Raw genomic sequence first — 20715 nt, 5'->3', positions numbered from 1 at the left:
GGATGGACCGGGTGCAGTGACTCACGCCTTGTAATCCCAGCACTTTGGGAGGCCAAGGTGAGCAGATCACCTGAGGTCGGGATTTTGAGACCAGCTTGATAAACATGGAGAAACCCTATCTCTACTAAAAATACAAAATTAGCTGGGCGTGGTAGCGCATGCCTGTAATGCTAGCTACCCGGGAGGCTGAGGCAGGAGAATCACTTGAACCCGGGAGGCAGCGGTTGCAGTGAGCCGAGATCACGCCATTGCACTGCAGCCTGGGCAACAAGAGCGAAATTCCATCTCAAAAAAAAAAAAGAAAGAAAAAAAGAGGATGACAAGACTGTGTTTTGGAGAGCAGGAATGGGAGCCACAGCAGAAAGAGGAAATATCCCGTAGGATTTATGGAGGCAGGAATGGGGTCTGGGAGCCAGTGATGAGGACGTCCTCTGAATAGCTAACGCTGGGCCCAGGCTTGGTTCCCCAAAGCTGAGGGCAAAGCCTGTGGACACAGCCACCCTCTGCATCCTACCCCACCTCCTACACACTCGTCCCCAGGTTCTGGCCTGCCATTGACGATGGGCTGCGACGAGCCGCCTATGAGCGTGGCGTCAAAGTACGCCTGCTCATCAGCTGCTGGGGACACTCGGAGCCATCCATGCGGGCCTTCCTGCTCTCCCTGGCTGCCCTGCGTGACAACCATACCCACTCCGACATCCAGGTGGTAAGCACTACCCCTCGGCCCCTGTGCGGGGCAGTCCTGGGGACACAGCCCTCATGGGGCTCATCTGTCAACTGACAAGGACAGCCCAGAGTAAGCCCTGTCACAGTGGGGAAACCATGGGTCAGGGCCAGGGTGGTGGGGGCACAGGGAGAGGGGCCAGGGCTGGGATGAGGGGGCACAGGCAGAGGGGTGGGGCCAGGAGGTACATGGGGTACACAGAGAGAGGTGTTGGGACCGGGACTGGGGACGTTGGCAGGTAGAGGGGTCGGGGCTGGGATTTGGGGGCACAGGCAGAGGGGTCAGGGCTGGGATGGGGAGGCCCAGGCAGAAGGGTTGGGGCCAGGGTGCGGGGCAGAGAGAGAGGTGTTAGGGCCAGAGTGGGAGGTGCAAGCAGAGGGGTCAGGGCCAGGATGGAGGAGGCCCAGGCAGAAGGGTGAGGGCTGGAGTTGGGGGGCACAGGTAGAGTGGTCAGGGCTGGGGTGGGGGGGCACAGAGAAGGGTTTGGGACCAGGACTGGGGGAGTGGGCAGGTAGAGGGGTTGGGGCTGGGGTGGGGGGTACAGGCAGAGGGGTCAGGGCTGGGATGGAGGAGGCCCAGGCAGAGGGGTCAGGGCCGGGAGGGGTGCACAGGCAGAGGGGTCAGGGCCAGGGTGGGGACACCCAGAGGAAGCCCCTGCCCTAGCGAGAAGGGCCAAGGAAGATGTTCTGGAAATGGGGGCATCTGAGACAAGACCTCAGGAATGAACAGGAGCCATTCTGTAGGGAACGGTGTTTTGCAAATGAGACCACGAGGGCCTCCCTTTCAGCTTTCATTCTCAGAGTGCCCCTCCACTGGCCCTGTTCTGGCCCCCAGGGATTCTGTGGGAAGCAGTGGAGTCCCACAGATCTGGCTCCATGCCCCGCTCCCTGATCCCGGGGTTCCTCCGACTCCCAGTGCCTCACACACTCCTTCCCATCCTCCCCTCCCACTCAGAAACTCTTTGTGGTCCCCGCGGATGAGGCCCAGGCTCGAATCCCGTATGCCCGTGTCAACCACAACAAGTACATGGTGACTGAACGCGCCACCTACATCGGTGAGTGTCCTGAGCACCGCAGGGCACTGAACAAGAGGGGGTTCAGACACCCCAGGCAGCCCCCTGAGGGCTCCCTTACGCTCCACCCATTCCTCTCTAGGAACCTCCAACTGGTCGGGCAACTACTTCACGGAGACGGCGGGCACCTCGCTGCTGGTGACGCAGAATGGGAGGGGCAGTCTACGGAGCCAGCTGGAGGCCGTTTTCCTGAGGGACTGGGACTCCCCTTACAGCCATGACCTTGATGCCTCAGCCGATAGCGTGGGCAATGCCTGCCGCCTGCTCTGAGGCCCGGTCCAGTGGACAGGCCAAGGCCTGCTAGGCCCCCAGAGACCCAGATGCTCTGGGTCATGGTCCCTGTCCCCGTGCCCCCGCTTCTGTCTGCCCCATTGTGGCTCCTCAGGCTCTCTCCCCTGCTCTCCCACCTCTACCTCTGCCCCCACCGGCCTGACGCTGTGGCCCCAGGACCCAGCAGAGCTGGGGGAGGGATCAGCCCCCAAAGAAGTGGAGGTGCATGCTGGGCCCGGCCCCCTGGCCCACCCCCACTTTCCAGGGCAAAAAGGGCCCAGGGTTATAATAAGTAAATAACTTGTCTGTACAGCCTGTGCCTGACTGAGTGGTGTGAGATGGGGTGCAAGGGTAGGGGACAGCTGGCATGGGCCTCAGGTGGGGACATCTTTGTGTGCTGAGCCCTCGATATGTCACTGGCATGTGCTGAGCCCTCAGTGTGTGACTAGTGTGGGTTAGCATGTACTGAGCCCTCAGCATGTGCTGGCGTGGGTTGGCATGTGCTGAACCCTTAACATGTAGCGTACATGGGCTGACCTGTGCTGAGCATGCAGCGTGCCACCCTGTGGCCTGGCATGGACTTCACACTCATGTAGCCAGCATGGGGTATGTGCTGCACAGAAGCATGCTCCCAGATTGATCAGCAGAGACCAAACCATTGCTACATCCCAAGGGTGAACAAGCATGGCTGAGCACCGGAGCGTGCACCAAGTGTGAATTTAGGCCTGCCAAGTGGATTTCCACCCAGCATGTCCCAAATGTGGATGAGTGCATGCCAACCCCATAAACATGTAGGAAGGACAGGTCAACAGATAAGGAGACCCCAGCGTCTGGCAAACTTGATTAACACATACTGAACACATGCATGTTCGAAGGGTGGATTCCCAATGTGCCAAGTACATAGCGTATTTAGGACATGGGTTAGTCAACCAAGCACAGCTTTTCCCTCCTAGTGTGACAACAGCCCAGGCTCCAGCCTAAGCCGGTGGTCAACTGGGCCTAACACCGCAGAGCAAGTCACTGGGTGCCAGCCTGGAGCCCCCATTCCCCCCAGGGCCAGTCCAAGCCTGAGGCAGTGAGAGCAGGCTTGAAGCAGGACTGCTGAACAGTTCTATATTGAAATAGAGGCAGCAGGGCCGAGGGCGGTCGCAGGCCAGCGGGGTGCAGCCCCCCTCCTGCTGTCCCTCTGGCCAAGGAGCATGGGCCAGACTCCAAAGTCCTGCTGTGTTTAAGCGAAGTGTGCAGGCACACACCGCACTGCAGACAGGGGGAATGGAAATTTCCGGATAACTATCTTTCTGTAAGAATAATTTGTGGGTTCGGGAGATGGCTCTGAGGAGCAGTTCAGGTTGGGAGGGGATGCCAGCTCAGCTAGCGCAGCCCTCAGTGATGGGCAGGGGTGGAATCACCATCAGTGGTGCCCGGTGACATGCTGGAGGAAACTGGTGGCTCCCCGGGGCGGACCATGCTGGTGGGAGCGGCGGGGTGGGAGCCCCTGAGCTCGTGGGCCCCTGACGCCCTCCAGGGTCCAGTCTGGCTCACTCAGCCATTCTCCAGGACAGCTGCTACGGTCGAAGAGCTCAGGGTCTGGCCTCTGTGGGGGAAGAGGAGAGGGGCATCAGCCAAGCAGTGTTAGTGTGTTAGTGTCTGCTGAGCCTCTGTCACCTCTGCCTGATGAGGGTGAGCATGTGCTAGGGTCTTACCGGTGCTGGGCCTTTATCGCCTCTTTGCAGTGATGCGATGACAGCTCACTGCAGCCTCGACCTCCCTGGCTCAAGTGATCCTCCCACCTCAGCCTCCTGAGTAGCTGGGACTACAGATGCATGCCACCAAAACCAGCTAATATTTCTAATTTTTTGGTACAGACGGGATCTCACTATGTTGCCCAGGCTCTTTATCACTTCTTATAAGTAGATTACTGTGCCCTGAGTTTTTGTCACAGCCTGGAAATAGCTGAGTATGTGCTGAGCCTTACCATATCTTGACGGTATTAGGTGTGTACTGAGCCTCCTCACACCCTAATCATATCCTGAACGTGGGTAAGTGTGTGCTGAGCCTCCTCACACCCCAATCGTAACCTGAGCATGGGTGAGTGTGTGCTGAGCCTCTTCACACCCTAATCATATCCTGCATGTAGGTTGAGTGTGCTGAGCCTCTTCACACCCTAATCATGTACTGAATGTGGGTTGTGTGTGTTGAGCCTCTTCACACCCTAATCATATACTGAATGTGGGTTGAGTGTGCTGAGCCTCTTCACACCCTAATCATATCCTGCATGTGGGTTGAGTGTGCTGAGCCTCTTCACACCCTAATCATATACGGAATGTGGGTTGCGTGTGCTGAGCCTCCTCACATCCTAATCGTATCCTAAATGCACCCGGCTCACCTCAGCCTCCATGGTCATGTTGTCAATGTTGGGCCCATCCCCATCTCGCTGCAGGATAGCTGGTGGCTCAGCAGAGGCCCCAAGATGCTCTCCTTCCTCCCAGCTGCTGCCCCGGCAGGGCCTGTCATCCTCAGGCGAGACCTGGCTCAGCCGGATGAGGTTGCTGAAGTTGGAGTCAGACTTGGAACCCGCAGGTGGCTTGCGGGCCTTGTGACGGCCCACCAGGCGGCTGCTGTAGAAGGCCAGGATGGGCTTGGGGCCTGAGTCAGGCATGTGGTGGCCAGTGATGGCTGCCTTGAGGGGGGCCATCATGTCAGAGACCACATTGGTGCAGGTCTCACCCCATAGCCCATGCCCAGCCTCCTGCAGACTCAGGTCGTCCAGCTGGTCGATGGCTCTTTGCATACCTGGTGCCTTCTCCTCTCGGAAGAAGGGGCTGCTGCCGGCCACACTGCCCATGCCCGCAGCTTCCTTCTCCTCAGCCAGACGGTAGTAGGGGGTCCCATCTTCTGCAGCCACGACGGGCGCAGGGGGCTTGCCCTCCACCTGCAGCGAGAGGCGGTAGCTGCGCAGCGAGAGCTGGTAGTAGTGGGTGGTCTCGTGGGCATTGCGCAGCTGCTGCATGGACACGAAGGGGTGGCGCAGGGCAGCACTGGGGCTGATGCGTTCATGTGATTCCCAGGTCAGCATGCGTTTGATCAGCTCCACCATGCTCTTGAGGTCGGCGTGCTCTGCCAGTGCCTCCCGGTCGGGGAAGGTCAGCCGACTGGCCACACTGCCACCATTCACTGTCTCGATCTGGTCCAAGGACTTGAGCACATACTTGCGGCGCTCCAGTGGGCGCACCTGGCAGGGCATGGAGAAGGGAGCAGGGTTGACCCTTGTGCAGGGCTAGGGCCCTGAGCACTCCTGCTGTGGCACCCACATGTAGCCCCAACTTCCAGGTCTGCCCATGATCTGCCTTGGAGCTCTCTGGCTGCTAGGAGGGCCACCCTGGATCCGTCACACCCGAGCCCCTCTAATCTAACCCAAAGCTTTCACTGGTCCAAGTTCCACCCCTTGCCCCAGACCTCCAGTTCCCCCCAGCACCATGGGTGCAGCCCCTACCAGCAGCTAGCAGAGGGGCTGCGCGGAATCTCTAGTCCTCCCTGGAATCAAATCTGGGTCCCTCTTACTGCCACAGCTCCACGCTTGATCCCAGGCCTCCCGGTGGTGGCACCCAGACCCTTCTTGCTACACTAGTTTATGAAACTAGTTCCCTGCTATGGAACTGCCATCAACTTTTAGTCTCACCTGTGGTCCCATCCAGACCCTTCTTGCTGTGAAATCAAGACTTGTGACCTCAAACTCCTAGTCCCAGGCTCTTGCTGCACAGATTGGAGGGGCAAACCCATAGAGGTAGGAGACTGGCTGCTGCCCCAAACCTCTAGACTCATCTGAGGTCTCACGCAGAAAGTTTTTTTTTTTTTTTTGAGACAGTTTCACTCTTGTCACCCAGGCTGGAGTGCAATGGCGCAATCTCGGCTCACTGCAACCTCTGCCTCCCAACTTCAAGCGATTCTCCTGCCTCAGCCTCCCGAGCAGCTGGAATTACAGGCATCCACCACGATGCCCAGCTAATTTTTGTATTTTTAGTAGAGACAGAGTTTCACCATATTGGCCAGGCTGGTCTCAGACTCCTGACCTCAGGTGATCCACCTGCCTTGGCCTCCCAAAGTGCTGGGATTACAGGTGTGAGCCACTGCGCCTGGCCTCAGAGCCTTTTTTTTTTTTAAACAGGATCTGTTTAAAAATCTCTGCTATGTCGCCTACACTGGAGTGTAGTGGTGCAATCACAGCTCACTGCAACCACCAACTCCCGGATTCAAGTGATCTTCCCACCTCAGCCTCCCAAGTAGCTTGGAACTACAGGTGTGTGCCACCATGCCTGGCTAAATTAAAAAAATTTTTTTTCTAGAGACGCAGTCTTGCTATGTCACCCAGGATGGCTTCAAGCGATCCTCCTGCCTTGGCCCCACCAAAGTGCTCGGACTACAGGTATAAGCCATTGCACCTGCCTCTTTTGCAATTCTCACAGCCAGTCTCAGTCCTCATTTTTTCTCCGTGGTCTCATCCCTCTTGCCACACAAGTTGCTGACCCCAGAGCTGAAGCTGGCAGAGAAGCTGCCCCAATCTTCCTGTCACACTTGTAGTATGACCCAGATCCCTCTTGCTAGAGCAGCCCTCACATCTGACTTCCAAACATCCAATTCTCCCTGCAGTTTCTCCCCCAGATCTATCTTGCTGTAGCAGCTGACCAGTTCCACATTTGATCTCACCCAGCTCTTTCTTGCTGTGAAAATGCCCTAGGCTGACCCCCAAGTTCCAGTTCTCACTGAGGTTTAGCCCAGAAATATTTTTTTTCAATTATTAAAAAAATATTTTTTTGGCTGGGCGCAGTGGCTCTTGCCTGTAATCCCTCCGCTTTGGGAGGCCGAGGCGGGTGGATCATGAGGTCAGGTATTTGAGACCAGCCTGGCCAACATGGTAAAACCCTGTCTCTACTAAAAATACAAAAAATTAGCCGGGTGTGGTGGCAAGTGCCTGTAGTCCCAGCTACTCGGGAGGCTCAGGCAGAAGAATCTCTTAAACCCGGGAGGCAGAGGTTGCAGTGAGCCGAGACTACGCCACTGCACTCCAGCCTGGGCAACAGATCGAGACTCCCTCTCAAAAAAAAAAAAAAGAAAAGAAAAATTTCTTTTATTTTGTTTTTTATTCTTTTCACTCCATTCTTCTGGTCTGATAGATTTTTCTTTTTCTTTTTGAAACAGGGTCTTGCTCTGTCACCCAGGCTCAAGTGCAGTGGCATGACCACAGCTCACTGTAGCCTGGATCTCCCAGGCTCAAGGGATTCTCCTGCCTCAGCCTCCCATGTATCTGGGACGATAGGCCCATACCACCACACCCAGCTAATTTTTTTTTTTCCACGTTTTATAAAGAGGAGGTCTCTAGGCTGGGCGCGGTGGCTCAAGCCTGTAATCCCAGCACTTTGGGAGGCTGAGGTGGGTGGATCACAAGGTCAGGAGATCGAGACCATCCTGGCTAACATGGTGAAACCCCATCTCTACTAAAATTACAAAAAAAATTAGCCGGGCGTGGTGGCGGGCGCCTGTAGTCCCAGGTATTCGGGAGGCTGAGGCAGGAGAATGGCGTGAACCCGGGAGGCGGAACTTCCAGTGAGCCGAGATCGCGCCACTGCACTCTAGCCTGGGCAACAGAGCGAGACTCTGCCTCAAAAAAAAAAAAAAAAAAAAAAAAAGAGGAGGTCTCACTATGTTCCCCAGGCTAGTCTCAAACCCCTGGGCTCAAGGGGTCCTCCCACCACAGCCTCCCAAAGTGCTAGAATTACAGGTGTGAGCCACGTCGCCCATCCTCGATTTTTTTCGTGTAACAGCCCCCACACTCACTGCCCTCACCCAACTTTTCCCTTACCTTCGTCTCGGCCAGGTAGTCAGCCGAGGACTTGAGCTGCCAGGGGCTGGCGGCGTCAGGGTGGGGATTGCGCTTAAAGAAGTGGTGGGCCTTGCAGGCGGTGTGCAGCAGGTGCGGCTTGGGGAGGCCCTGGGTTTCGCAGATGTAGCGCACCTGGTCGTACTCGTTGTTGCCCGGGTAGAGGGGCCAGCCCAGGTGCAGCTCAGCCATGACGCAGCCCAGGGACCACACGTCCACCTTCTCGCAGAAGGGCAGCCCCAGCAGGATCTCGGGGGCCCGGTAGAAGCGCGACTGGATGTATGGCTCCTTCACGTAGCGCACCTCGCTGAAAATGCTGGCAGAGCCGAAGTCAATCACCTGTCGGGTGGAGAAGAGGGCAAGTGGGCAGGTCAAGCTGCAGGGACAGCCCAGCCAGGCCACCCCTGGCATCTCTCATCTGCCATATTGCTGCATCTGCTATTTGACTCTGGCCGTCTCTGGGTCTGTGACTCTTTAGTTGCTTTGTTGGTTTTTGTTTGTTTGAGACAGAGTCTGGCTCTTGTTGCCCAGTCTGGAGCGCAATGGCACTATCTTGGCACACTGCAACCTCCACTTCCCCGGTTCTAGCGATTCTCATGCCTCACTCTCCTGAGTAGCTGGGATTACAGGCGCCCACCCCCACGCCTGGCTAATTTTTTGTATTTTTAGTAAAGTTGGGATTTCACTATGTTGGCCAGGCTGGTCTCGAACTCTTGACCTCAGGTGACCCACACGCCTCGGACTCCCAAAATGCTGGGACTACAGGCGTGAGCCACTGCGCCCAGCCTTTGTTGTCGTTTTTTGTTTGTTTGTTTGTTTTTTGAGACCGAGTCCCACTCCGTTGCCCAGGTTGGAGTACAGTGGCACAATCTAGGCCCACTGCAACCTCTACCTCCTGGGTTCGAGTGATTCTCCTGCCTCAGCCTCCCCAGTAGCTGGGTCTACAGGTGCACACCACCACGCCCTGCTAATTTTTGTATTTTTAGTAGAGACGGGGTTTCACCATGTTGGCCAGACTGGTCTCGAACCCCTGACCTCAGATGATCCACCTGCCTCAGCCTCCCTAGCTGGAATTACAGGCATGAGCCACCTCACTCAGCTGTGGTCGTAGTTCTTAAGTCCCTATCTCTGTCTCTTCCAGTCTTTGTGTCTGGTTCGAGTGACTGACTGTCTCTGTTTCTCTCCACTAGAACTATGCATAGGAGGATTAGGACCCTACTCTTCCTCTTGTACCCCACACCTTGTCCATCAGTCAACAGATCTAGAATCTGCTCGCTCTGCATGCCATCCGCAGCCCCCACCCTGGTCCTATCCCACATCCTCTCCAACCTAGACTAACACAGGGGCCTCCTTGCTGGTCTCCCTGCTCCTCTCCTCTGTCCCCTAGTCTGTCTCTTACAAGCATCCAGGGGGATCCTGTGGTCGCCTGGGATAGATTGGGTCCTCCCCTGCTCACAGTCACATCCTGTGACAAAAGCCAAGGTCCTCACGGTGGCCCACAGGTCTCCAATATCTGCTCTGTCACCTCTCTGCCACATCTCCCACTCTCCCCGTCACTCACCCTTCTCCAGCCATAAGGGCCTCCTCACTATTCCTCGAATAAGTCAGACATTCCCAGCTCAGGGTTTTGCACTGGCTGTTTCCTCTGCCTGAAATGCTCTTCCCTGCATGAGCACAGGGCTCCCTGCCTCACCTCCTTCAGGTCTTTACTCAAATGTCACTTTCTTCAAACAGAAAGGAGGATAAAAAAATGATCACCTAGGCCGGGCGCGGTCTCAAGCCTGTAATCCCAGCACTTTGGGAGCCGAGACGGGTGGATCACGAGAGATCGAGACCCTCCTGGCTAACACGGTGAAACCCCGTCTCTACTAAAAATACAAAACTAGCCGGGCGAGGTGGCGGCGCCTGTGGTCCCAGCTACTCGAGGCTGAGGCAGGAGAATGGCGTAACCCGGGAGGCGGAGCTTGCAGTGAGCTGAGATCCGGCCACTGCACTCCAGACCGCGACAGAGCACTCCGTCTCAAAAAAAAAAAAAAAAAAAAAAAAAAAAATATCACCTCTCAGTGAGCCTCCCCTAATCATTCTGTTAAAGCATCAGCCCCACCCTTCCTATCCCTCTGCCAGGCCCCTGTTTTTCCTTTTCTTTCTTTCTTTTTTTTTTTTTTTTGAGATGAAGATTTTTGAGACAGAGTTTTGCTCGTCGCCCAGGCTGGAGTGCAATGATGCAATCTTGGCTCACTGCAACCTCCGCCTCCCAGGTAGCTGGGATTACATGCGCTTGCCACCACGCTCAGCTAATGTTTACATTTTTAGTAGAGACGGGGTTTCGCCATGATGGCCGGGCTGGTCTCAAACTCCTGACCGCGGGTGATCCACTCGCCTCGGCCTCCCAAAGTGCTGGGATTACAGTCGTGAGCCACCACACCTGGCCCCACCATCGCTCTTAATGCCATTTCACACATTATATCTTTTAATTTTTTATTTTAATTTTATTTTTTAATTATTTATTTTTTGTGATGGAGTCTCGCTCTGTCGGCCAGGCTGGAGAGCAGGGGTGTGATCTTGGCTCACTGCAACCTCCACCTACTAGGTTCAAGCGATTCTCCTGCCTCAGCCTCCGAGTCGCTGGGATTACAAGCGCTAATCTTTTGTATTTTTGGTAGAGATGGGCGGGGTTTCACCATGTTAGCCAGGCTGGTCTCAAACTCCTGACTCAGGTGATCTGCCTGCCTCAGCCTCCCAGAGTGTTGGGATTACAGGTGTGAGCCACTGCACCCAGCCCTTTTTTTTCTTTTTAGAGACAGGGTCTTGCTTTATCACCCAGGCTGGAGTGCAGTGACTCCATCATAGCTCACTGCTGCCGTGAACTCCAGGGCTCATGAGATTCTCCTGCCTCAGCCTCCTGAGTAGCTGGGACCGCAGGCACTCACCACCATACCCAGCTAATTTTTTAACTTTTTGTAGAGATAGAGATGGGTCTCACTGTGTTGCCCAGGATGGCCTTAAGCTCCTGGGCTCAAGTGATCCTCCTGCCTCAGCCTCCCAACATGCTGGGATTATAGGCATGAGGCCCCGCATACGCAGCTGGCCCTAGTCTACTTCCTTATCAAGTTCAGCATTTCTCTCCCCAGCTAGGATGTCAGTCCCACAAGGGCAAAGATTATATCCATTTTGTTCAATACCGTATCCCTAGATGCCTAGAACAGTACCTGGCACACAGCAGGGGCTCAGTAAATAATGAATGAATGAATGAATGAATGTATGGGCTTTGTAATCCTTCATTCTATTTCCATCTCTTGTTTGTATCTCTCTGTCTCTCTTCCGAGACAGTGGCTCACCCTGTCACCCAGGCTGAAGTGCAGTGGCGCAATCTCGGCTCAAGGCAACCTCCGCCTCCCAGGTTCAAGTGATTCTCCTGCCTCAGCCTCTGGAGTAGCTGGGATTACAGGCACCCGCGGCCACGCCTGGCTAATTTTTATACTTTTAGCAGAGATGAGGTTTCACCATATTGGTCAGGCTGGTCTTGAACTCCTGACCTCAGGTGATCCACCCGCCTCGGCCTCCCAAAGTGTTGGGATTACAGGCGTGAGCCACCGCCCAGCCATCTCTCACCTTTTACTTGCAGAAAGCAGTATCATGAAATGGTTATTGATTGCAGTTCTGATCCCAGAGTGCCAGGGTGTCAGTACCCAAGAGGCTAAGTGACCCTGGTTACTTAATCCATATTTATGGAATTCATTCATTCATTCATTCATTCATTCATTCCACAGAGACAGTGGGGGTAATAATGCTGGTCAGATGCTGTGGATCCGTCCTGTCTGTCCCCTGCTGTGTTTGTAGAAGTCCCTGCTTCCCTGGGTCTCTGTCCTTCCACCTCTTGGGGCAGAATAATCCACCTTTTTCCTTTTTTTTTTCTTTTTTTTTTTTTGAGACGGAGTCTCGCTCTGTCGCCCAGGCTGGAGTGCAGTGGCAGGATCTCAGCTCACTGCAAGCTCCGCCTCCCGGGTTTATGCCGTTCTCCTGCCTCAGCCTCCCGAGTAGCTGGGACTACAGGCGCCCGCCACCTCGCCCGGCTAGTTTTTTGTAGTTTTTAGTAGAGACAGGGTTTCACCGTGTTAGCCAGGATGGTCTCGATCTCCTGACCTCGTGATCCGCCCATCTCGGCCTCCCAAAGTGCCGGGATTACAGGCTTGAGCCACCGCGCCCGGCCAATCCACCTTTTTCTGTCTCTGTGTCTCTGTATCTCTGGCAAGCATTCATTTAGCACTGGCTCCATGACAGCAGTGCTGGGAGATGTCAGGGACACAGTGATGACTAAGTCAGCCCCAGCCTTGCCCTCAGGGTGCCCCTGGTTCAGACCCATCCAGACAGTATCAAACTCAAAAGCAGACAGAGGACTGGGCATGGTGGCTCACACTTGTAATTCTAGCACTTTGGGAGGCCAAGGTGGGCGGATTGCGTGAGCTCAGGACTTTGAGACCAGCCTGGGCAACATGATGAAATCCCGTTTCTACCAAAAAATACAAAAATTGGCCAGGCGCAGTGGTCACACCTGTAATCCCAGCACTTTGGGAGGCTGAGGCGGGCGGATCACAAGGTCAGGAGTTCGAGACCAGCCTGGCCAACATGGTGAAATCCCATCTCTACTAAAAATACAAAAATTAGCCAGGCGTAGGCCAGGTGTGGTGGTTTATGCCTGTAATACCAGCACTTTGGGAGGCTGAGGTGGGTGGATCACCTGAGGTCAGGAGTTCGAGACCAGCCTGACCAACATGGTAAAACCCCGTCTCTACTAAAAATACAAAAATTAGCCAGGTGTGGTGGCAGGTGCCTGTAATCCCAGCTACTCGGGAGGCTGAGGCAGGAGAATTGCTTGAATGTGGGAGGCAGAGGTTGCAGTGAGCTGAGATTGTGCCACTGCACTCCCCCCTGGGTAACAAGAGTGGAACTCCGTCTCAAAAAAAAAAAAATTAGCCGTGTATGTGTGGCGGCACCTGTAATCCCAGCTACTCAGGAAGCTGAGGCAGGAGAATTGCTTGAACCTGGGAGGCGGATGCTGTGGGCCAAGATCATGCCATTGCACTCTAGCCTGGGTGACAAGAGCAAGTGCAAGACTCCATCTCAAAAAAGAAAAAAAAAAATACAAAAATTCGCTGGGCATGGTCGTGCATGCCTGTAGTCCCAGCTCCTCAGGAGGCTGGGGCAGGAGGATAACTTGAGCCCAGGAGGCGGAGGTTGCAGTGAGCCGAGAAGGTGCCATGGCACTGCAGCCTGGGCGAAAGAGCCAGACCCTATCTCAAAAAAAAAAAAAAAAAAAATGCGGACAGAGGGGTCAGCATTAGGGGCCTATGACAGTACGGAGGAGATGCATCTGTGTGTCTAGCACAAGGCCAGACCCAAAGCAGGCATTCAGTAAATGTTTATTCATCGACAAACTGACCATGATGAGTAATACACATGCTTCCAGTTGCTCGGACCAACAGGCTTTTGTCCCCCTCTACTCCTCTCTCGCTCTGTCACCCTTCATGTAAGATCTATCAACAAATCCTCTTGGCTCTAGCTCCGAAATCTACCCAGAATCCACCCAAGTCTCCTGCTCCCACTGCCCTGACTCTGGTCCCAATCACCACGTCTCCCACGTGGACTAGCACAGTCACCCCTCTGCCTTCCTGCTCCTGCCCAACCCACCCCTGTCTGCTCCCCTTATGCAGCCAGAGAAACAAGGCTTGGGCTTGTTTCTCTGCGTCAGACGGAGTCCTCCTGTGCTTAGATTCCTCCTGTGGCTCCATCTTCCTCGGAATAAAACTAAAGTCTGTGCTGTAACCAACAAGGCCCTGCATGCCTGGCCCCATCACCTCCTTGGACTCATTTCTTCCCTCTTCACCTCATTCTTTCTGCTTCAGCCACACAGGCCTCCCCGGTGTTCTTCAAATGCATACAATTGGCACATTCCTTGATACGGTTTAGCTCTGTGTCCCTGCCCAAACCTCATCTCTAAATGTCACTGAAGGAACCTGGTGGGAGGTAACTGGGTCCTGAAGACAGTTTCCCCTGTGCTGTTCTCGTGATAGTGAGTTCTCATGAGATCTGATGGTTTAAAAGTGGCAGCTTCTCCTGCACGCTGTCTCTCCTGCCGCCATGTAAGACATGCCTTGCTTCCCCTTCACCTTCCGCCATGATTGTAAGTTTCCTGAGGCCTCTCTAGCCATGAGGAACTGTGAGTCAATTAAACCCCTTTTCTTTATTTATAAATTACCCAGTCTCAGGTAGTTTGTTTGTTTGTTTGTTTTTGAGATGGAGTCTCATTCTGTTGCCCAGGCTAGAGGGCAGTGGCACCATCTTGGCTCACTGCAACCTCCACCTCTGTGTTCAAGTGATTCTCCTGTCTCAGCCTCCTGAGTAGCTGGGACTATAGGCGTGTGCCACCACGTCCAACTAATTTTTGTGTTATTAGTAAAGATGGGGTTTCACTATGTTGGCCAGGCTGGTCTCGAACCCCTGACCTCAAGTGATCCACCCACCTTGGCCTCCCAAAGTGCTGGAATTACAGGTGTAAGCCACTGTGCCCGGCCTACAGGTAGTTCTTTATAGTAGGGTGAGAACAGACTCCTACCTCAGGGCCTTTGCACTGGCTGTTCCCTCTGCCTGGATGCTCTGTCTCCAGATGGCTACACAGCTTTCTCCCTCCTTCAGGATTTCCCTCAAAGTTACCTTCTCAGTGAGGCCTAGCTGATCACCATGTCTAAAAGCTCACTCAGCACCACCCATCTCTATGAACACCCAGCATCCACTTCCTCCCTGCTTCTCACTTGCTTATCATATTTCACTCATTTATCTTGGTGACCCTCTGTCTCCCACTAGAATGTCAGCCCCACAAGGACAGGACCAGGCCAGAGAAGCTGAGCTGAGAATGGAGCAGGACAGGGAGACCTCAGGGCCTGGAAGGGAACAGGGGAGACCTCAGGTCTGGGACAGAGAAGACATCAGAATTGGGACAAGAAGATGGGGAGGATTTGGGGGCCAGGAGCAAGGCAGAGCCGTTATGGACAGGGCCTTGGGAAGACCTCAGGCCCCAGAGGTAGACAAGAGAAATCTTAGTGTCTGAAGAGACTGGGTACAGTGGCTCCTGCCTGTAATCTCAGTGCTTTGGGAAGCTGAGGCAGGAGGATTGCTTGAGCCCAGGAGTTCAAGACCAGCCTGGACAACATAGCAAGGCCTCGTTTCTACAAAAAAAAAAATTTGGCCGGGCGCGGTGGCTCAAGCCTGTAATCCCAGCACTTTGGGAGGCCGAGACGGGCGGATCATGAGGTCAGGAGATCAAGACCATCCTGGCTAACACGGTGAAACCCCATCTCTACTAAAAATACAAAAAAACTAGCTGGGCGAGGTGGCGGGCGCCTGTAGTCCCAGCTACTCCGGAGGCTGAGGCAGGAGAATGGCGTAAACCCGGGAGGCGGAGCTTGCAGTGAGCTGAGATCCGGCCACTGCACTCTAGCCCGGGCAACAGAGCAAGACTCCATCTCAAAAAAAAAAAAAAAAAAAAAAAAAAAAATTTAATTCGCCAGGCACAGTGGTGTGTGCTTATAGTCCCAGCTAATTGAAAGGCTGAAGTGGGAGGATCGCTTGAGCTCAGGAGTTTAAGGCTGCAGTGAGCTATGATTGTACCACTGCACTCCAGCCTGGGCAACAGAGCAAGACCTTGTCTCTGAAACTAAATAAATAAATATCTTAAAAATTTTAAAAAGTGGGCTGGGCACAGTGGCTCACGCCTATAATCCCAGCACTTTTGGAGGCCGAGGCAGGTGGATCATTTGAGGTCAGGAGTTCGAGACCAGCCTGGCCAGCATGGTGAAACCCCGTCTCCAATAAGTACAAAAAAAATTAGCTGGGCATGGTGGCGCATCCCTGTAATCCCAGCTACTCAGGAGGCTGAGGCAGGAGAATCACTTGAACCCAGTTGAACCCAGGAGGCAGAGGTTGCAGTGAGCTGAGATTGTGCCACTGCACTCAAGCCCGGGCAACGGAATGAAAGTCCGTCACACACACACACACACACACACACACACACACACACACACAAAATACATCTAGGGCTAGAAGAAGCTGAGAAAAAGACAATGAACTAGGGACGCAGCCACCCAGACGGCCCCTACTCACCTTGACCCTGAAGGGGCAGCGGGTCTGGTCCACCAGCATGATGTTCTCAGGCTTGAGATCAGCGTGGATGATCGCCAGCTCCTTGAGCCGGGCCAGGGCTCTGAGCACCTGCAGGGTGACTGTACGGATGTGGCGGGCAGGGAGGGGCGCGAAGTTGTTCTCCTTCTGGAACTCAAAAAGGTTTTGCTCCAGCAGCTCGAAGACCAGGTAGAACTTGAGGGCGTCGTGGAAGAACTCAAGGAAGCGGATGACGTGGGCCTCCTCAGGGTCCAGGCCTCGCATGCAGTGCAGCAGCTTCAGCTCGTTCTTGATGATGCGGTTGCGGTAGGCGTCGTTCTTGAGGATCTTGATGGCCACCATCTCGCCCGTGCTCCGCCGCCAGCCCTTGGCTACCTCCCCGAAGGTCCCCTTGCCCAAGACCTCGATGATGTCGTAGCAGTCGGTCTCCGACTGGATGGTAGCCATGGTGCCCCTGCTGCCAGACACTGCCCTGCCCAGGCCCCTGCGCCACTGGCTCTGCCGCCCAGGCCTCCCGCCTGGCCGCCGACACAGCAGGCCCCCCAGTGGGGGAAAAAGAACCGCACTCGTGCCTCCTCCTATGAGGTTGGCCCCTGCTTCCCTGGCACCCCCAAATCCCCAGGCCACACTGTCAGTCTGCCAGGAGCTGCGCCCCTCCCCAAAAGCCCTCCTGGCTTGGGATGAGGGGCCCCAGGCCCCACTGAATGGGTTCCAGCGCTGTTGAGTGGCTCTGGTTCTGTTGTTGGAGACCTGAGCCCTGGCTGGAGTGGGGGTGGGGTGCCAGGCTGGGCCCCCTCCCCCGCCCAGTGGTGGAACCTTGCAAAGACCAAACAGGTGAAGTGTTGACAGAGGGGAGTCTAATCGGGGGCCTTGGGCATACAGGAACGGGGATAAGGCAGGAGTAAGGAAAGGTGGGCTTCTTGAGCTTGGGAGATGTGATGTGTGGGAGTCTGTGTTCAGAAAACTCCTGTCCCAGCCTGTGACTGCTATAGCATGACGGGTAAAAGGCCCTGAATGCCAGGCTAAGGAGTTTGGACTCTGTTCTGAGGGCACTGGGGAGCCACAGAAGGGCTTTGAGCAGGGGAGGGCAGGGTCAGATATGAGTGTCAGAAAGTTACTGTATGAAAAAGGATAGGTTGGAGCGGGTAAGAATGGAAGCCCCAAGCCAGGGAAAGAGTCTAGGACAGGGCACAGATGGGAGAGGTCAGGGAGGGCAGGGCGAGGCCAGTGAATGAGACACTCCCAAGGCCAAAAGGGGCAGCCGTGAGACTGACAGATTGGGAGAAAGGCAGGAGCTGTCTAAGACCAGGCCCAAGGCTCTGGCATGCAGAGGCAGTCCCTGGGAAATGGACATGGATAAGGAGCAGCTTGGGGGAGATGTTGAGGCCAAATTAGAAAATGTATTTATTTTTGGCTGTGTGCGGTGGGTCACGCCTGTAATCCCAGCACTTTGGGAGGCTGAGGAGGGCGGATCATGAGGTCAGGAGATCGAGACCATCCTGGCTAACATGGTGAAACCCTGTCTCTACTAAAAATACTAAAAATTAGCCAGGCGTAGTGGCGGGTGCCTGTAGTCCCAGCTACTCGGGAGGCTGACGCAGAAGAATAGCTTGAAACCAGGAGGTGGAGATTGCAGTGAGCCAAGATCGCACCACCGCACTCCAGCCTGGGTGACAGAGCAAGACTTAGTCTCAAAAAAATAAAAGTGTTTATTTTTATTTATCTTTTAATTTTTTGTAGAAATGGGGTCTCACCATGTTGTCCAGGCTGGTCTCAAGTGATCCTCCTGCCTCAACCTTCCAAAGTGCTGGGATTGTAGGCATGAGCCACCACTCCAGCCAAATTAGAATATTTAACACTGGGCCGGGCTCAAGTGGCTCATGCCTATAATCCCAGCACTTTGGGAGGCCGAGGCAGGTGGATCACCTGAGGTCGGGAGTTCCAGACCAGCCTGATCAACATGGAGAAACCCCGTCTCTACTAAAAAAAAAAAAAGTAAAAGAAAACTTAACATCAAAACTTTAAACAAGGATGAAGTGCTTTAGAGCTCTTATCTGATCCTTACAACATACAGAGTAGGGATTTTATGGAAGAGAAAATCAAGGTACAAAGAAGTTGGTTTTTTTTGTTTTTTTTTTTTTTTTTTTTTTGAGACGGAGTCTTGCTCTGTCGCCCGAGCTGGAGTGCAGTGGCCAGATCTCAGCTCACTGCAAGCTCCGCCTCCCGGGTTTACGCCATTCTCCTGCCTCAGCCTCCCAAGTAGCTGGGACAACAGGCGCCAGCCACCTCGCCCGGCTAGTTTTTTTGTATTTTTTAGTAGAGACGGGGTTTCACTGTGTTAGCCAGGATGGTCTCGAACTCCTGACCTCGTGATCCGCCCATCTCGGCCTCCCAAAGTGCTGGGATTACAGGCTTGAGCCACCGCGCCCGGCTTTTTTTTTTTTTTGAGATGGAGTCTCGCTCTGTCACCCAGGCTGGAGTGCAGTGGTGTGATCTGGGCTCACTGCAAGCTCCGCCTCCCGGGTTCACGCCATTCTCCTGCCTCAGCCTCCCGAGTAGCTGGGACTACAGGCGCCCGCCACCTCGCCTGGCTAGTTTTTTGTATTTTTTTTAGTAGAGACGGGGTTTCACCGTGTTAGCCAGGATGGTCTCGATCTCCTGACCTTGTGATCCGCCCATCTCGGCCTCCCAAAGTGCTGGGATTACAAGCTTGAGCCACCGCGCCCGGCCAAAGAAGTTTTTAAAATGCCTGGCCAGGAGCGGTGGCTCACGCCTGTAATCCCAGCACTTTGAGAGACCAAGGCGGGCAGATCACCCGAGGTCAAGAGTTTGAGACCAGCCTGGCCAACATGACGAAACCCCGTCTCCACTAAAAATACAAAAATTAGCTGGGCGTGGTGGTGCACACCTGTAGTCCCAGCTACTCTGGAGGCTGATGTCGGGAGGCTGAGGTATGAGAATCGCTTGAACCTGGGAGGTGGAGGTTGCAGCAAGCCAAGATTGCTCCACTGCACTCCAGCATGGGCGACAGAGTGAGACTCTGTCTCAAAAAATTAAAATAAATACATAAAACATAAAATAAAATGCCTAAGGTCACCCAAGTGACTGCCAGAAATAGCCTCTGACCCTGAGCAGCCTGGTTCCAGCACTAAGCTCTGAACCACCACCCACATAACTTCCTAAAGACCAGGAGACCTCTGGGGAAGGCGTGCAGAAGCTGCTGGGTCCCCAGGGGGATGCAGGAGAGAGTCTGGGAGTTGTCAGCACAGAGAGGAGGCATAGAAGCCACTGGGGGGGTGGTGACACACCCCAGGGAGGGTGTGGGGGCGGACAAAGGCCCAGGAGGAACCTCGAATGCCCAAGGAACACAGGGAGAGAGAGGTGTGGGGAAGAGAGGAGCAAGTGTCAGGAAGATGGAAGGGGCCTTGAAGAGTCAGGACAAGAGAGAAAAAGGAAACCCTCAGGTGTGGCCACAGGGAGGTCACTGCTGACACAGACAAGGTAGGAGGAAAATCCCAAATGTTGGGATCTTGGAAATGGGTGTGCACCATGAGCGTAGATAGCTCCCGCCATGTTTGGTGGGGGCAAAGAAAAAGTGTGTGGTGAGACAGTGACCCGAGGAGGGCCGGCTTGAAGGGACAAGGTACTCAAGTGAGTGGGGGATTCTGCCAGGCCCCTCACCCAATGAGACAGGATAGGGAGATGTGAGGAGAGTGGGGGGCTGTCAGGGTGAGACTCGGAACTGGATATTGAGTCTCCTTAGTCCAATGTGAGACATCACAGAGAGGACGTGGAGGAGGCCGGAGGCCCTGGTGGGAACCTGGGGACTTAGATCCTGAATTGGGATGACAGGGATGGATGGCCCATGGTCCCTGGGAGCTGAGACCAGCACTGACGGGTGCTGAGGACCCTGGGACCTAGTTCCAAGAGGCGGCTGTGTGTTTGGGGTAGAGGCTTTGAACCCAGAATCCTGAAAAGGGGAGCAGGAGCAGCCTTCCTGGGTGGGGCCAGACTGGACAGGGCAGTCAAACCAGCCAGACAGCAAACAGAAGGCCAGGATGTGCAGAAGTGCCCACGCTGGCAGAGGGCAGGTGGGGAGCAACCAGCCTGGTAGGAGTGGGTCCCCCAGGACAGGCAGGCTCCCTGGCAGAGGGGTCCCGAAGCTGTGCTCTGCCAGGGAATGTCCCAGAGTCCTCTTTAACAACCCCTGGGAATTCTCAAGGGCTAGGGACGTCTCCCCTCCCACCAGGGCCTGCCCCAAGGCCACCCTGACTCTTCGTTGTTGTTTTTGTTGAAACAGAGTCTGGCTCTGTTGCCCAGGCTGGAGTGCAGGGGCGCCATCATGGTTCACTGCAGCCTCAACCTCCCGGGCTCAAGTGATCCTCCCACCTCAGCCTCCTGACTAGCTGGGATTACAGGCACAGGCCATCATGCCTGGCTATTTTTTGTAGAGATGAGGTTTCTCTGTGTTTCCCAGGCTGGTCTTCAACTCCTAGGCTCAAGCAATCCTCCTACTTTGGCCTCCCAAGTGCTGGGATTACAGGAGTGAGCCACTGCGCCCAACCTGCCTTGACTCTTCTCAGACCAGGTATGACCTGT

The 20715-nt window shown here is 54.6% G+C and overlaps 2 protein-coding genes across 11 annotated transcripts in view; one reads left to right on the top strand and one right to left on the bottom strand.

Moving 5' to 3' along the window:
• PLD3 (phospholipase D family member 3) overlaps positions 1–2378 on the top strand; it is a 31380-nt gene extending 29002 nt beyond the window's left edge. For all 10 annotated transcript variants that reach the window (XM_033224987.1, XM_033224988.1, XM_033224986.1 and 7 more), the window contains 3 exons: positions 541–706; positions 1679–1778; positions 1879–2378. In XM_033224987.1, coding sequence (XP_033080878.1) covers positions 541–706; positions 1679–1778; positions 1879–2066 — 454 coding nt within the window. In that variant the 3' untranslated portion in view covers positions 2067–2378. The remainder of the gene's footprint in view (positions 1–540; positions 707–1678; positions 1779–1878) is intronic.
• A 787-nt stretch (positions 2379–3165) lies between these two features.
• On the bottom strand, positions 3166–16895 carry HIPK4 (homeodomain interacting protein kinase 4). The gene is made up of 4 exons (XM_033224977.1): positions 16099–16895; positions 7924–8280; positions 4453–5298; positions 3166–3660 (listed from the first exon to the last, which is right to left on the bottom strand). The coding sequence occupies exons 1-4, from the start codon at positions 16561–16563 to the stop codon at positions 3478–3480; spliced, it is 1851 nt and encodes a 616-aa protein (XP_033080868.1). The 5' UTR covers positions 16564–16895; the 3' UTR covers positions 3166–3477.
• Between the last annotated feature and the right edge of the window lie 3820 nt (positions 16896–20715).

The sequence above is a fragment of the Trachypithecus francoisi genome, unplaced genomic scaffold (assembly GCF_009764315.1).
Source record: "Trachypithecus francoisi isolate TF-2019V2 unplaced genomic scaffold, Tfra_2.0 Lachesis_group12, whole genome shotgun sequence".
Taxonomy (NCBI): domain Eukaryota; kingdom Metazoa; phylum Chordata; class Mammalia; order Primates; family Cercopithecidae; genus Trachypithecus; species Trachypithecus francoisi.
This window is presented reverse-complemented; position numbering and strand designations above follow the sequence as displayed.

Excerpts from the sequence above, each read along its gene's own strand:
- HIPK4 (XM_033224977.1), bottom strand. The coding sequence starts at position 16,563 with ATGGCTACCATCCAGTCGGAGACCGACTGCTACGACATCATCGAGGTC. Across the intron at positions 8,281-16,098 it reads GCTGCCCCTTCAGGGTCAAG|GTGATTGACTTCGGCTCTGC; the intron begins GTGAGTAGGGGC and ends TCCACCCGACAG. Across the intron at positions 5,299-7,923 it reads ACTACCTGGCCGAGACGAAG|GTGCGCCCACTGGAGCGCCG; the intron begins GTAAGGGAAAAG and ends ATGCCCTGCCAG.